The sequence below is a fragment of the Bombina bombina genome, chromosome 2 (genome assembly GCF_027579735.1).
Source record: "Bombina bombina isolate aBomBom1 chromosome 2, aBomBom1.pri, whole genome shotgun sequence".
NCBI classification, from domain to species: domain Eukaryota; kingdom Metazoa; phylum Chordata; class Amphibia; order Anura; family Bombinatoridae; genus Bombina; species Bombina bombina.
Window position 1 is genome coordinate 761,172,416 of NC_069500.1, and position 17,211 is coordinate 761,189,626.

The following is a 17,211-nucleotide window of genomic DNA, read 5'->3' on the forward strand; positions in this document are numbered from 1 at the left end:
ATAACACCTAACACTACACTATAATTAACTAAATTAAATACAATTACCTAAATTAAATTAAATTAGCTAAAGTACAAAAAAAACAACACTAAATTACAGAAAATAATAAACAAATTACAGATATTTAAACTAATTACACCTAATCTAATAGCCCTATTAAAATAAAAAAAGCCCCCCAAAATCAGTTCAAAATGAAGTTCAATCCTATTGGCATTCTATTGGCTGTTCCAATCAGCCAGTAGAATGCAAGCTCAACCCTATTGGCTGATTGGATCAGCCAATAGGATTGAACTTCAATCCTATTGGCTGATTGCATCAGCCAATAGGATTTTTTCTACCTTAATTCCGATTGGCTGATAGAATTCTATCATCTTGGATGACGTCACTTAAAGGTACCTTCATTCAGCTTTAGTCGTCGGATGAAGAGGATGCTCCGCGTCGGATGTCTTGAAGATGGACCCGCTCCACGCCGGATGGATGAAGATAGAAGATGCCGTCTGGATGAAGACTTCTGCCCGTCTGGAGGACCACTTCGCCCGGCTTGGGTGAAGACTTCTCCCGGCTTCGTTGAGGACTTCGGCCCCACTTGAAGACTTCTCCCGGTAAGTCGATCTTCAGGGGGTTAGTGTTAGGTTTTTTAAGGGTGTATTGGGTGGGTTTTATTTTTAGGTTAGGGACTTTGGGCCTGTAAAAGAGCTAACTGCCCTTTTAAGGGCAATGCCCATCCAAATGCTCTATTCAGGGCAATGGGGAGCTTAGGTTTTTTTAGATAGTATTTTATTTGGGGGGTTGGTTGTGTGGGTGGTGGGTTTTACTGTTGGGGGGGGTTGTTTGTATTTTTTTTACAGGTAAAAGAGGTGATTACTTTGGGGCAATGCCCCGCAAAAGGCCCTTTTAAGGGCTATTAGTAGTTTAGTTTAGGCTAGGGGTTTTATTTTATTTTGGGGGGGCTTTTTTATTTTAATAGGGCTATTAGATTAGGTGTAATTAGTTTAAATATCTGTAATTTGTTAATTATTTTCTGTAATTTAGTGTTTGTTTTATACTTTAGCTTATTTAATTTAATTTAGGTAATTATTTAATTTAGTTAATTTATTTAATTATAGTGTAGTGTTAGGTGTTATTGTAACTTAGGTTAGGTTTTATTTTACAGATAAATTTGTATTTATTTTAGCTAGGTAGTTATTACATAGTTAATAACTATTTAATAACTATTCTACCTAGTTAAAATAAATACAAACTTGCCTGTAAAATAAAAATAAACCCTAAGCTAGCTACAATGTAACTATTAGTTATATTGTAGCTAGCTTAGAGTTTATTTTATAGGTAAGTATTTAGTTTTAAATAGGAATAATTTAGTTAATGATAGTAATTTTATTTAGATTTATTGTAATTATATTTAAGTTAGGGGGTGTTAGGGTTATACTTAGTTTAGGGGTTAATAGTTTTAATATAGTGGCGGCGACATTGGGGCGGCAGATTAGGGGTTAATAAATGTAGGTAGGTTGCGGCGACATTAGGGGCGGCAGATTAGGGGTTAATAAATAGTATGTAGGTGTCGGCGATGTTGGGGGCAGCAGATTAGGGGTTAATACATATAATGTAGGTGGCGGCGGTGTCCGGAGCGGCCGATTAGGGGTTAAAATTTTTATTATAGTGTTTGCGATGTGGGAGGGCCTCGGTTTAGGGGTTAATAGGCAGTTTACGGGTGTTAGTGTACTTTTTAACACTTTAGTTATGAGTTTTATGTTACGGCGTTGTACCATAAAACTCTTAACTACTGACTTAAATGCATTAGGACTCTTGACAGGGTAGGGTGTACTGCTCACTTTTTGACCTCCCAGGACAGACTCGTAGTACCGGCGCTATGGAAGTCCCATAGAAAAAAGACTTTACGAAGTTTACGTAAGTCGTTTTGCGGTAAGGCCAAAGAAGTGTGCGGTGACCCTAAACCTTCAAGACTCGTAATAGCAGCGGTAGTAAAAAAGCAGCGTCAGGACCTCTTAACGCTGCTTTTTTACCCTAACGCACAACTCGTAATCTAGGCGCATATTTTTTAATCCAACATTCTACCCTTACATAAAACCACGGAACAGCGAAACATACCGGTTTCTTTCTATCAATCTCAAACAAACCATATCACCCTAAAACATTTCCACAAGCATACTTTACCATACAACCAGCCATGCTATCCTTACCACTCATAACCATACACGTACTAACATATTTCACAGCCAAGAATCTCTTCCCTTTTGGAAAACCCTTACCACCAACATTCTTACTCTTAACAACAACATCTCTTTTCAAATGCTCCATACCAGAACTCCAGAAAAAAGAAATATAACATAATAGAGATCAAAACTGATTTAATAACTAACATTTTTCCTTCCAAAGATAAAGTCCCTTTAAGATCAAAACTGAAGTTTTCTACTCACTTTATCTAAAACATTCTCCCAACTTTCCAAGCCTTTTAAATCCACATCAAATTTCACACCCAACACCTCAATTTCACCGTCAGTCACAGGCCATCCACAGGAATCAATCTCCCTATCATTACCAAAAACTTTACCTTTAGGCTTATTCTAATTAACTTTGAAACCATTTGCCATACAAAAACATTCAACCAAAGTTTTCACCCTCCTCAAACCAGCCTGAGTCTCACATACCACACTCACATCATCCATATACCCAATCACTTTCAAACACCTTCCATTACTGCCAGGAACACTCACACCTCTAACTAATTTATCCTTCCTCAAACTAGTTAGCAATGGCTCAATGACACATACAAATAACACAGGAGACAAAGGACAACCTTGACGCACTCCAGATTTAACACAAAATTCCTCAGTCAAAAAAACATTAACCTGAACTTGACTCACAACATCACAATACAAACATTTAAACCATCCAATAATCTTACCAGAAAAACCTAAATGTTCTAAAACATGAAACATAAAATCATGCACTACTCTATCATACGCTTTTTCAAAATACACAATAGCAACAGCAACAGACCTCATCCTCTCCCTCACATACCACAGTACATCACGTAGTAACAACAAACTTTCAGAAATCTGATGCCCAGGAACAGCACACACTTGCTCTTCACCCACTACCTTACTAATCACTCCACGTATTCTATTTGCCAGCACCTTTGCAATAACCTTAGAGTCAATATTCAACAACGTAACCTGCCTCCAATTCCTCAAATCTCTCTTATCACCCTTTTTAAATAACAAAACAATCAAACCTTTCCTCATTGAAACAGGCAAAACATTCATTCTCAAAACAAACTTACAAACATCCAACATATCCACCCCAATCAAATTCCAAAAACAAGTATAAAATTCAACAGGCAAACCATCACAACCAGGTACCTTCCCATTCTTAAAACTCCTAACAACCTCTGCAATCTCATCCAAACTTTTATCCCTTTCTAACAAATCATTATCATATTTTTCCAACTTAACCTCAATGTCTTCCAATAACTCCTTTTCCAATAAAACATCTCTTGTCTTTTCTTTATACAGCTCACTATAAAACTCACGAACTTCACGCAAAACACCATCCGTACCATTAATTTCGCACTCAACAAAACCAGTCTTTCAAACACTAACAAAACCAGTCTTTCCTTTAAAAGCTTTCTTAAAAAAGTATTTACTACAAGACTCATCCTTTTCCATTTTCTCCAATCTTGCCATTCAAACAATTTTCTTTCCTTTTTCATGCATACACTTTTTAATTATCTTTCTTGCTTTAGCAAATTCCTCATGCATATTAATACCACAATTTCTCAATTCATACAAATACAACAACCTCAGATACCATTTATCATTCAACTCCCTTTCCATTCTAGCTTTCTCACAGCCTTTCTTAATAAAAAAAAAACCTCTTTATTTCCACCTTCAACCATTCCCACCACATAAGATTTTTGTTACTAAAATCACACTTTATTTCACGCCACCTTTCATACATCCAAACATACTGACGCTTAATCTTATTACAAATCCACATTCAGTTTCCAAACACCCTTACCATACTTGATCTTCAAATCACAATTCACCTTACACATCAAAAGGGCATAATCCGTAAAAAGCTTCCGCTTTAAAGAAAAATCATCAACACAAAGAAATTTAGATAAAAAAGAAAAATCAATTTGAGATTTTATCCCACCACTAGCACTAAAAAAAGTAAAACTCTCCCCTGAAAATGAAACAGACCCGAAAGCATCCTTCAGAATTGGGCAACAGGGCTTCAAGAACATCGTAAGCAGCTAACACATTAGATGTAGCAAGATCCACCTCCTGAAGATTAGATTGGGCTTCCTCCACCTTCTCAGCCACAGGAACCACCACAAGAGCATCAGACACCTCTCCGACAGGGACCCCAACGGCAGATTTCGTACACAAAAGAGGTAATATAGAGTTCAATGCCTCATCAGAGACCTCCTCCTTATTCACAGATGGCTCAACTGCAACTGTAGATGAATTGTTTGCAACATCAGCGTAGGAAGGCTTCACTCTATCAAACCCCTGCAACATCATCAAAGGACACATCCTGCACAGATGACTTGAAGAACCACACAGTTCCAGCGTTTACTGCAGTGGGCAACAAGATGATCCTCCTCACCACAATTTTGACATCTGGCACCTGGGCAATTTTCAGCAATGTGACCAAACAGGTTGCAACTACGGAAAAAAGAGTCATGTCATCATAATATAGGAAACCTCTATCTCCATCAATGGCGAAAGTCTGTGGAGGGTGTTTTTTTCCACAAATACCAAATTCATCTGGCACAAACCGCACCCAGAACCTGTGCTTTCCATTGAAACTCCCAAACTGATTCTTCAGCTTGCTACCTCCTTGAACATCATCAAAGTAGCGACAAAGAAACAGGTGAATTTCCACATCAGTGATCCACGGGTTGTACATATATACTGTCACCGGGATTCTTCTCTCCCTCTGTACACAGGCAACTAATCTCATGCCCACCAATTCTGGAGCAGCAGCTATATCAATAGTCCGTTTAAAGCAGGTCTGTAAATGATGCTCATTGGTGAAAGCCACATCAAAAATCCCGCTTGAAGGGAAAGCCTGAACACAATGCAAACTTGCTCTTGGCATCTTCAAAGCACCCTCCAAAACAACCTGCTGGACATGAGCCAAACCAATCTTCTCTCAGAAATCCTCAGCAATCAACACCCGTAGTGCATAGGAATAATTTGGCACATTGGTAGCCATAATTGCCCTATTGCCTCTTTAGGCTGAATTTCAGAGTGTCCCCCCAAAAGCAGCATTTGGCTGAAGTCCAGGAACGATGCCACAAGGCCAAGGGGACGGCCCTTCTACCCAGTTGCTCTACGCCTAAGGAGTAGCCAACCCCCCCAATAGCAGCAGAAGCCCAAACCCCAAAAGGAAATGGACCCCAGGCCAAAGGAGCAGGTCTCCAGGCAGCAAATCTTTCAGCCAAGACCAAGCACAGAAAACTGTACTTGATCCCAGCCAAAGCCCCGAGAAGCGACCACAGATGTACGTTTCGGCCTAGTGTGGGCCTCATCAGTAAGATGCAGCCATATCCCTCTAAGCACATTGGGCAAGGAGTCCACATCTTGTTCCCCCATCACCCATTGGGAGACTTCCCCAGGGTTATAATTTAAATACACACAGAAAGAAATCTAGGCAAGTATCCCTGCTTGCTTTTCCACATAAGTACTCGCATAGATTTGCTAATTTTCTATACAATAATTATATTACTTTTATGAAATGGAGGATTTTAACCCCTTAAGGACCAGCGACGTACCCTCTATGTCACTGGCCTTTTTTTGGGACTTGATTGTTTTATAGCATGGTCTTGCCACCAGCGTTGAGACTGCTCTATTACACAAAGCCTGCTGGAGGGAGTGCATTAATAGCGTGTTCTTGCTAGACTTGTGCTTTTATGTCCTGAAAAAACCCTTAACGACCAGTGACATACAGGGTACATTGTGGTCATTAAGGGGTTAATCTCTTGCTTTTATCTCCACCATAACACAAATGAATATGGCTTTTTCTCTGGAAATAAGCTTCACCAAGCAGCAATTTAAACCTATATATATCTGCTGATGAGAGTTAAATAACTCAGAACAGCTACCAAGAAGTTGTTTTTAATGCTGCATTCACCCCAATCAAGGAGATTTCTGGGTATAAAACAGTACAAGGAAGCAAAAAGTGTGAGATTTTGTATATCTAATTTGCATATCTCATACACTGTGTAATTTTTCACACAATAATTCGATGTCATATATATATATATATATATATATATATTTAAATATATATATATACAGGGAGTGCAGAATTATTAGGCAAATGAGTATTTTGACCACATCATCCTCTTTATGCATGTTGTCTTACTCCAAGCTGTATAGGCTCGAAAGCCTACTACCAATTAAGCATATTAGGTGATGTGCATCTCTGTAATGAGAAGGGGTGTGGTCTAATGACATCAACACCCTATATCAGGTGTGCATAATTATTAGGCAACTTCCTTTCCTTTGGCAAAATGGGTCAAAAGAAGGACTTGACAGGCTCAGAAAAGTCAAAAATAGTGAGATATCTTGCAGAGGGATGCAGCACTCTTAATTGCAAAGCTTCTGAAGCGTTATCATCAAACAATCAAGCGTTTCATTCAAAATAGTCAACAGGGTCGCAAGAAGCGTGTGGAAAAACCAAGGCGCAAAATAACTGCCCATGAACTGAGAAAAGTCAAGCGTGCAGCTGCCAAGATGCCACTTGCCACCAGTTTGGCCATATTTCAGAGCTGCAACATCACTGGAGTGCCCAAAAGCACAAGGTGTGCAATACTCAGAGACATGGCCAAGGTAAGAAAGGCTGAAAGACGACCACCACTGAACAAGACACACAAGCTGAAACGTCAAGACTGGGCCAAGAAATATCTCAAGACTGATTTTTCTAAGGTTTTATGGACTAATGAAATGAGAGTGAGTCTTGATGGGCCAGATGGATGGGCCCGTGGCTGGATTGGTAAAGGGCAGAGAGCTCCAGTCCGACTCAGACGCCAGCAAGGTGGAGGTGGAGTACTGGTTTGGGCTGGTATCATCAAAGATGAGCTTGTGGGGCCTTTTCGGGTTGAGGATGGAGTCAAGCTCAACTCCCAGTCCTACTGCCAGTTTCTGGAAGACACCTTCTTCAAGCAGTGGTACAGGAAGAAGTCTGCATCCTTCAAGAAAAACATGATTTTCATGCAGGACAATGCTCCATCACACGCGTCCAAGTACTCCACAGCGTGGCTGGCAAGAAAGGGTATAAAAGAAGAAAATCTAATGACATGGCCTCCTTGTTCACCTGATCTGAACCCCATTGAGAACCTGTGGTCCATCATCAAATGTGAGATTTACAAGGAGGGAAAACAGTACACCTCTCTGAACAGTGTCTGGGAGGCTGTGGTTGCTGCTGCACGCAATGTTGATGGTGAACAGATCAAAACACTGACAGAATCCATGGATGGCAGGCTTTTGAGTGTCCTTGCAAAGAAAGGTGGCTATATTGGTCACTGATTTGTTTTTGTTTTGTTTTTGAATGTCAGAAATGAATATTTGTGAATGTTGAGATGTTATATTGGTTTCACTGGTAAAAATAAATAATTGAAATGGGTATATATTTGTTTTTTGTTAAGTTGCCTAATAATTATGCACAGTAATAGTCACCTGCACACACAGATATCCCCCTAAAATAGCTAAAACTAAAAACAAACTAAAAACTACTTCCAAAACTATTCAGCTTTGATATTAATGAGTTTTTTGGGTTCATTGAGAACATGGTTGTTGTTCAATAAAAAAAATTAATCCTCAAAAATACAACTTGCCTAATAATTCTGCACTCCCTTTATTTATATACAAACACACATACATATATTTACGATATGTATTTAATATCCATATATGTGATATATGAACAAACATATAACACTCTGTTAGAACAAAATGAAACCTACTAACAAAATGGTGCTTACCAGCAAGTAATAAGGCATATACTGACCCAGGCAGCTGTTGTCCACTCATTTTGGCTAAAAACAAGAGCATTTTCGCCTTGGAGATTGGTCCATTATTCTTTGGATTAATTTGGGGACACATGAGAAGATCTATCCTACACCACGAAGATATTATCGTATGAACTTTTGTACACTATTATATATTATGTATATTATTTTTTTATTATCACATTGATTTATTATTTTTAACACACATTTTTGTACTATTACATACACAATTGTTTTTGCAAGGATAAACTGTACCAGTGTCGTAAATTGTGATATATATGGGTATATTTTTCTCTGGAAGACAGTGTTATTATTAATTTTATTGTCTTATGGTATAAATAAATCTTATTTTCATCCCACACATCAGAGCCTTATTTTTTGTAACTTTCCTTTTTCTTTGTTAATATTTTGCAATTTTTGCCGGTATAGGGCCAGATTACGAGTGGCGCGTTAACAGTTATGTGCGATCGATAAAGGGTTCATAGCGGGTGTCCTCAAAGCTCTGGTTAACTTTTTTCGCAAAACAAGGGCTCAAAGATATGACGTCTCAGGTGTTAGGAAAAAAAAGCAGGCAAAGGGCTTTAAAATTGAGATACATACATTTATCTGTATGTATATATTCAAACAGAAAGAGGTGGTAACTCGCCATAGAACAAGCCACTAAGCTGTTGTTCGTTCCTGGTATATATATATGTGTTTATATGTGTGTACATATGTATTTATATTTGTATATATGTATTTAAAGATGAGGGCCTCAATCCTTGGTCTAGTAAGGGACCCCCAAATTTCAAGTGTTGGCCCTGCCAGCTGGAGCTCATTACCAGCAAAATATGTGTGTGGGTCTGCGTGTGTGTATCTAAATGTGCTGTGTGTCTGTGTGTTTGTGTGTGTATCTGAGTGTGCTGTGTGTGTCATTATGTGTGTGTATGCCAGTATGTGTGTGTATCTGAGTGTGCTATGTATGTCAGTATGTGTGTTTATGTGTGCGTGTGTGTGTATGTATGTGTGTGTGCATGTGATTCATTTTACAACATTTGCCCAGGTCAAAGGGGGGAGGAGGGCCCCAATACTTGGTCAAGTAGGTGACCCTGCCAGCTGGAGCTCATTACCTATTCAGCACCCTGCGTCTGTTGTCAGTTGGTGCTTGGCTATTCTATAGCAGTTACCTGGCAGCTCTAATTCCTTTATCTTCCCTTATTTATTTAGATTCCTGTGTTTGACCTTAGCTTCAATACTGACTCTGCTACCTGTCCATTTCTGCTGTGTGTTATGGTACCTAACTTGGATACTATTTTCAGCCTGTGCCTTGGCCTTCTTGTGTTTGGATTGTGATCCTTAATAAGCCTTCCGCTGTAAGGGTGAGCCTTCTTTTCATTCTGGGTTACAGTCAACAAACCAAGTAAGTCCTTACAGTAACCTATCCCACACACAAAAGAACACTTACCTCTGCACTACTAGAATTCTCCACTCTCCATCTACCTTCCCAACTGCTCAGCTCAACCTGCAGTTGGTCTTTAATGAGCATGTAGGCTCTCTCTTGTTCTGAATAGGATAAAATCTGAAGCTCCAACGCTCTGTTCTCAGTTTGCACCAACTGAAGACTGGATCTAAGCTCACACAGGGTTTCCTAAACAAAGGATAATTGTTTATTACATAACTGGTTACTGAGGCTATTAATTCTAAAATGTAATATTTAACTTCACAATACAAAGACCTTATGTCCCTGATTATAAGCATTACAAATTATAAAAGTTAGGCCAAGTAGAGCATGTGTGCTGAAGGGAAGTACAATGTCAGTTCTAGGGGGCACTGGTGTTTTCTGTGCAGCCTCATTTATTTTTGTGTCACCCCAAGCCAGCTACCCAGAAATTGCAACCTAGTGACTGCTACATGTCCAGTGGTCTGCAGAAAGCAAGGAGACAGCAAAGGGGGATTAAAAAAATAAAAAAACCAAAGGTAGAAATAAGTGGTAAAAGATGAGTTCACTAACCTGCACCCCTGATATTTCTCACTAAGGTAATTTTTTTGCACCCACATATTTTATGGTTCAGAAACACCTCTAGTTTGGTAGAAGCAGAGACAAGATGTATATGAGAGGGGAAAGGTGAAGAAGGACGTGAAGTTTAGAGAGGAGGGAAGATAAGGGAGAAAGTGAAATAGGATAGAAAGCTTGTCCCTTGCTCAATGCAGTCTACATGGGGGGAAATTAAACATGTTCTAAATTCCCTTTCCTGGCACCTGACCTCACACTGCTAAACTTCAGTGTAACAGAATACAACAGAATCAGATAAAGAAAACTACAGAAAAAAACATACTGTAGTAAGCAACGACACTAATGCCACAGATGATTTGAACAGCAATAGGATTTCAGTAGTTCTCATCCTACTGGCTGATTTGAAAATGTAGCCAATAGGAATGCAAGGTGCCCCTTTTATATTGGGGTACCTTGCATTCCTACTGGCTGAATCTTCAGTGTGCGGTCGGACGATTGCATAAAGAGGAGCCTCCCTGTCACTGAAGACTGCCGTCGCCGCTGAGGAGGACCAGCGCTCCGGATCTGCGCATCGGCAAAGACCGCTTCGCACCTCCGACAAGATGAAAGATGGTCCTGTGATGGATGAAAATGAAGTCACATGGAAGAAGACCTTCACCGCCGGACTTCAGGAATGGTCAGTACCTATGTTGGGGTCAGTGTTTTTTGTTTTTTTTGTTTTGTTTTTTAGAATAGGGATTTTTTTTATTTTTAATGGGCACTAAAGAGCTGATTGCCCCTTTTAAGGGCAATGCCATACAATTGCCCCTTTAGGGGCAATGGGTAGCTTAGGATTTTTTAGGGTAGGTCTTTTTTATTTTGGAGTGTTGGGTGTTTTACTGTTAGGGGTTAATTTGTAGTTTTCTTTAGGTAAAAGAGCTGATTGCTTCAGGGCAATGCCCTACAAAAGGCCCTTTTAAGGGCTATTGGTAGTTTAGTGTTAGATTAGGGGGTGTTTTTATTTTTGGGTGGCTTTTTTGTTTTTATAGAGGTATTAGATTTTTTTGTTTATTTTTTTCAGTAATTTTAGATTTTTTATTTTTTGTAATAGATTTGTTTTATTTTAATTTGATCATGATTTTTATGTAATGTTAGGATTTTTTATTTTAATTTTAAGTTAGAATTTTTTTATTTTGTTAATTTGTAATTAATTTATTAGTAAGGTAGTCTTTTTTTTTATTTTATGTAATTGGGGTTAATTTAGAGGGATTTGGGTTAGGGGGCTTAGTGATTACATTAATACTTTGCGTTGTGGAGGGATGGCGGTTTAGGGGTTAATAGGTTAATTAGGTAGATTGCGTTGTGGGGGTTGGTGGTTTAGGGGTTAATAGTGTTAATTGGTAGATTGCATTGTGGGGGCTGGCAGATTAAATGTTAATAGTGTAATTAGATACTTTGTGATGTGGTGGGATGGGGGATTGGGGTTAATACATTTATTAGGTACTTTGAGATGTGGCGGTTGGCGGATTAGGGGTTAATTACTTTATTAGGTATGTTGCGTTGTGGCGGATGGCGGTTTAGGGGTTAATTATTTTTATTATTAGTTGCAATGTGGGGGGATGGCGGATTTAATGGTTTTGACGTGTTCATTTTTTGGAGGTGGGTTAGACTTTTACAGGCGATTTAAACTTTTTTTGTTTTTTTACTTAGGCGCCGGCAGTTCATATACTGCCGTAAGTCACTGGCGACTCCAGACATATCTATTTCCGCACATTTCTGAACATCGCCAGTTTATCTGACTAATGGCAGTATCTGATCTGCGGGTGCGGTTTATATGATTCACCCAATGTGCGAGGTGAACTCACGGACGACGTGGGTTTCAGCAGTTGCACTGAAACCTACGCCATATATATGTAATCTCGCCCCTGATTGGTGGAGCTGACTCTTATCAGTGTAGGAAGCCCACTTGTCACTGAACATCTGTGCACCCTATAACTTGCATTTATATGACCATAAACACTGCTTCAGTCTTCTTTGCATTTGTACATAGTTGAAAAAAATGTCAGAGTTAATTGTTATTGGCCAGGGTTCAAATGGATATAAATATTATCAGGCCAAAAACTCTGCACACTGTGCTAAGAAAGTCTTAATATTTCAGAATAATTTTTTCATTATGATTGATTGCATTTCAGTGCTTAATTGCTCTACTCCAACAGCAGCTCTACTGTTTGGCAGTGAAAGACCCCTAAGCATACAAACAAAAATCAGGAACTTCTGCAATCATTTTTAAAATGTTCTATTTTAGTTGCAACAAAGAAATAAATAACTAATAATTAAATATGGTAATGAGTCCATCTTCTAAAGCTCTGCTGTGCTGCACATCGGCTAACCCTGCTACATATCACCTTCCAAACATGACAACCTATAATTTTCTTTTTTGAAACATTAAAACCAAAGCCTCTTAATCAGGACATACTTCAAATATGTGTCATATGAGAAAATAATGAGGCATCACACGTCTCTGTGAGTAGTAGGTATAACAGGTTTCATTTTATTGATATACACTTACACCACATATTGAGGTGAAGCTTAGGTTCTCTAGTGCTAAATTAGACTTGTGGCTGTGTTTTTAATGGCCATAAGTACCCCATTATTACAATAAATGTGTGTTCCTATTGCAATCAGTGGGAAGCATCTCAGTGGGCTGTTTGAAAGAGATATTGGGCCAGATTCTCTAAAGCTATCTGGTCTAGTGAGATTATCTAAGAAGTCTCATGAGTACAACAGGGTCCCACACTGAATTTTAGAAAGTCAAATTTTAGCTGCAGAGCTGTTTATCTCACTAAGGGCCAGATTACGAGTGGCACGCAAACATTTTCCTGCAAGCAATAAGGGGTTTATCGTGGGGGTTTGCGCTCGTCTGGCTTACCGCTGGTATTATGAGTTGAAAAAAAAACACGATTGCGTGTGCACAATCGGGATCTACACTAGATTGATTACTGCTTCCTCAGAGCTCTGGTTAACTGTTTCGCAAAACTAATAAAAAGTAAATGACAAAGTACAGTTATACTCATAATAATAATCTCTAAGATGGATATGTATGTGTATATATGTGTACAGATGTATTTATATGTCTATATATGTATTTACAGTCATATATACACATATAAACACATAAATACATATGTACACACATATAGACATATATATAAGTGCATTTGGAACCCTTAGCAATCAAGTAACTGTTAAAGCATATTTATGCAATATTTATTATACTGTGTATTTATTGTAAATATTTCACATTCCAATATTCTACACATAGTGCACATAGTATTTTTAAGTATATATTCCTATATATATATATGTATATAATTGTATAATATATATAACACACAGAGGCCTAGATTTAGAGTTCGGCGGTAGCCGTCAAAACCAGCGTTAGAGGCTCCTAACGCTGGTTTTGGCCGCCCGCTGGTATTTGGAGTCAGTGATTAAAGGGTCTAACGCTCACTTTTCAGCCGCGACTTTTCCATACCGCAGATCCCCCTACGCCATTTGCGTAGCCTATCTTTTCAATGGGATCTTTCTAACGCTGGTATTTAGAGTCGTTTCTGCAGTGAGCGTTAGAGCTCTAACGACAAGATTCAAGCCGCCTGAAAAAAGCAGGAGTTAAGAGCTTTCTGGCTAACGCCGGTTTATAAAGCTCTTAACTACTGTACCCTAAAGTACACTAACACCCATAAACTACCTATGTACCCCTAAACCGAGGTCCCCCCACATCGCCGCCACTCGATTAAAATTTTTAACCCCTAATCTGCCGACCGCCACCTACGTTATACTTATGTACCCCTAATCTGCTGCCCCTAACCCCGCCGACCCCTATATTATATTTATTAACCCATAACTTGCCCCCCACAACGTCGCCGCAAGCTACTTAAAAGAATTAACCCCTAATCTTCCGACCGCAAATCGCCGCCACCTACGTTATCCCTATGTACCCCTAATCTGCTGCCCCTAACATCGCCGACCCCTATGTTATATTTATTAACCCCTAATCTGCCCCCCACAACGTCGCCGACACCTACCTACACTTATTAACCCCTAATCTGCCGACCGGAGCTCACCGCTATTCTAATAAATGTATTAACCCCTAAAGCTAAGTCTAACCCTAACACTAACACCCCCCTAAGTTAAATATAATTTACATCTAACGAAATAAATTAACTCTTATTAAATAACTTATTCCTATTTAAAGCTAAATACTTACCTGTAAAATAAATCCTAATATAGCTACAATATAAATTACATTTATATTATAGCTATTTTAGGATTAATATTTATTTTACAGGCAACTTTGTAATTATTTTAACCAGGTACAATAGCTATTAAATAGTTAAGAACTATTTAATAGTTACCTAGTTAAAATAATTACAAATTTACCTGTAAAATAAATCCTAACCTAAGATATAATTAAACCTAACACTACCCTATCAATAAAATAATTAAATAAACTACCTACAATTACCTACAATTAACCTAACACTACACTATCAATAAATTAATTAAACACAATTGCTACAAATAAATACAATTAAATAAACTATCTAAAGTACAAAAAATAAAAAAGAACTAAGTTACAGAAAATAAAAAAATATTTACAAACATAAGAAAAATATTACAACAATTTTAAACTAATTACACCTACTCTAAGCCCCCTAATAAAATAACAAAGATCCCCAAAATAAAAAATTCCCTACCCTATTCTAAAATACAAAAATTACAAGCTCTTTTACCTTACCAGCCCTGAACAGGGCCCTTTGCGGGGCATGCCCCAAGAATTTCAGCTCTTTTGCCTGTAAAAAAAAACATACAATACCCCCCCCCAACATTACAACCCACCACCCACATACCCCTAATCTAACCCAAACCCCCTTAAATAAACCTAACACTAATCCCCTGAAGATCTTCCTACCTTGTCTTCACCATCCAGGTATCACCGATCCGTCCTGGCTCCAAGATCTTCATCCAACCCAAGCGGGGGTTGGCGATCCATAATCCGGTGCTCCAAAGTCTTCCTCCTATCCGGCAAGAAGAGGACATCCGGACCGGCAAACATCTTCTCCAAGCGGCATCTTCTATGTTCTTCCATCCGATGACGACCGGCTCCATCTTGAAGACCTCCAGCGCGGATCCATCCTCTTCTTCCGACGACTAGACGACGAATGACGGTTCCTTTAAGGGACGTCATCCAAGATGGCGTCCCTCGAATTCCGATTGGCTGATAGGATTCTATCAGCCAATCGGAATTAAGGTAGGAATATTCTGATTGGCTGATGGAATCAGCCAATCAGAATCAAGTTCAATCCGATTGGCTGATCCAATCAGCCAATCAGATTGAGCTCGCATTCTATTGGCTGTTCCGATCAGCCAATAGAATGCGAGCTCAATCTGATTGGCTGATTGGATCAGCCAATCGGATTGAACTTGATTCTGATTGGCTGATTCCATCAGCCAATCAGAATATTCCTACCTTAATTCCGATTGGCTGATAGAATCCTATCAGCCAATCGGAATTCGAGGGACGCCATCTTGGATGACGTCCCTTAAAGGAACCGTCATTCGTCGTCTAGTCGTCGGAAGAAGAGGATGGATCCGCGCTGGAGGTCTTCAAGATGGAGCCGGTCGTCATCGGATGGAAGAACATAGAAGATGCCGCTTGGAGAAGATGTTTGCCGGTCCGGATGTCCTCTTCTTGCCGGATAGGAGGAAGACTTTGGAGCACCGGATTATGGATCGCCAACCCCCGCTTGGGTTGGATGAAGATCTTGGAGCCAGGACGGATCGGTGATACCTGGATGGTGAAGACAAGGTAGGAAGATCTTCAGGGGATTAGTGTTAGGTTTATTTAAGGGGGTTTGGGTTAGATTAGGGGTATGTGGGTGGTGGGTTGTAATGTTGGGGGGGGGGTATTGTATGTTTTTTTTTACAGGCAAAAGAGCTGAAATTCTTGGGGCATGCCCCGCAAAGGGCCCTGTTCAGGGCTGGTAAGGTAAAAGAGCTTGTAATTTTTGTATTTTAGAATAGGGTAGGGAATTTTTTATTTTGGGGGTCTTTGTTATTTTATTAGGGGGCTTAGAGTAGGTGTAATTAGTTTAAAATTGTTGTAATATTTTTCTTATGTTTGTAAATATTTTTTTATTTTCTGTAACTTAGTTCTTTTTTATTTTTTGTACTATAGATAGTTTATTTAATTGTATTTATTTGTAGCAATTGTGTTTAATTAATTTATTGATAGTGTAGTGTTAGGTTAATTGTAGGTAATTGTAGGTAGTTTATTTAATTATTTTATTGATAGGGTAGTGTTAGGTTTAATTATATCTTAGGTTAGGATTTATTTTACAGGTAAATTTGTAATTATTTTAACTAGGTAACTATTAAATAGTTCTTAACTATTTAATAGCTATTGTACCTGGTTAAAATAATTACAAAGTTGCCTGTAAAATAAATATTAATCCTAAAATAGCTATAATATAAATGTAATTTATATTGTAGCTATATTAGGATTTATTTTACAGGTAAGTATTTAGCTTTAAATAGGAATCATTTATTTAATAAGAGTTAATTTATTTCGTTAGATAAAAATTATATTTAACTTAGGGGGGTGTTAGTGTTAGGGTTAGACTTAGCTTTAGGGGTTAATACATTTATTAGAATAGCGGTGAGCTCCGGTCGTCAGATTAGGGGTTAATAATTGAAGGTAGGTGTCGGCGATGTTAGGGAGGGCAGATTAGGGGTTAATACTATTTATGATAGGGTTAGTGAGGCGGATTAGGGGTTAATACATTTATTATAGTAGCGCTCAGGTCCGCTCGGCAGATTAGGGGTTAATAAGTGTAGGTAGGTGTCGGCGACGTTGTGGGGGGCAGATTAGGGGTTAATAAATATAACATAGGGGTCGGCGATGTTAGGGCAGCAGATTAGGGGTACATAGGGATAACGTAGGTGGCGGCGGTTTACGGAGCGGCAGATTAGGGGTTAAAAGTGTAATGCAGGGGTCAGCGATAGCGGGGGCGGCAGATTAGGGGTTAATAAGTGTAAGGTTAGGGGTGTTTAGACTCGGGGTACATGTTAGAGTGTTAGGTGCAGACGTAGGAAGTGTTTCCCCATAGGAAACAATGGGGCTGCGTTAGGAGCTGAA

At 38.9% G+C, this 17,211-nt stretch overlaps 1 protein-coding gene across 1 annotated transcript in view; it reads right to left on the reverse strand.

The window, feature by feature from the left end:
- The window catches only part of USHBP1 (USH1 protein network component harmonin binding protein 1), a 206,876-nt gene that overhangs the window by 19,463 nt on the left and 170,202 nt on the right, over positions 1-17,211 (reverse strand). The window contains exon 11 of the mRNA XM_053702880.1: positions 9,486-9,668. Within this exon, the coding sequence (XP_053558855.1) occupies positions 9,486-9,668 (183 nt within the window). The remainder of the gene's footprint in view (positions 1-9,485; positions 9,669-17,211) is intronic.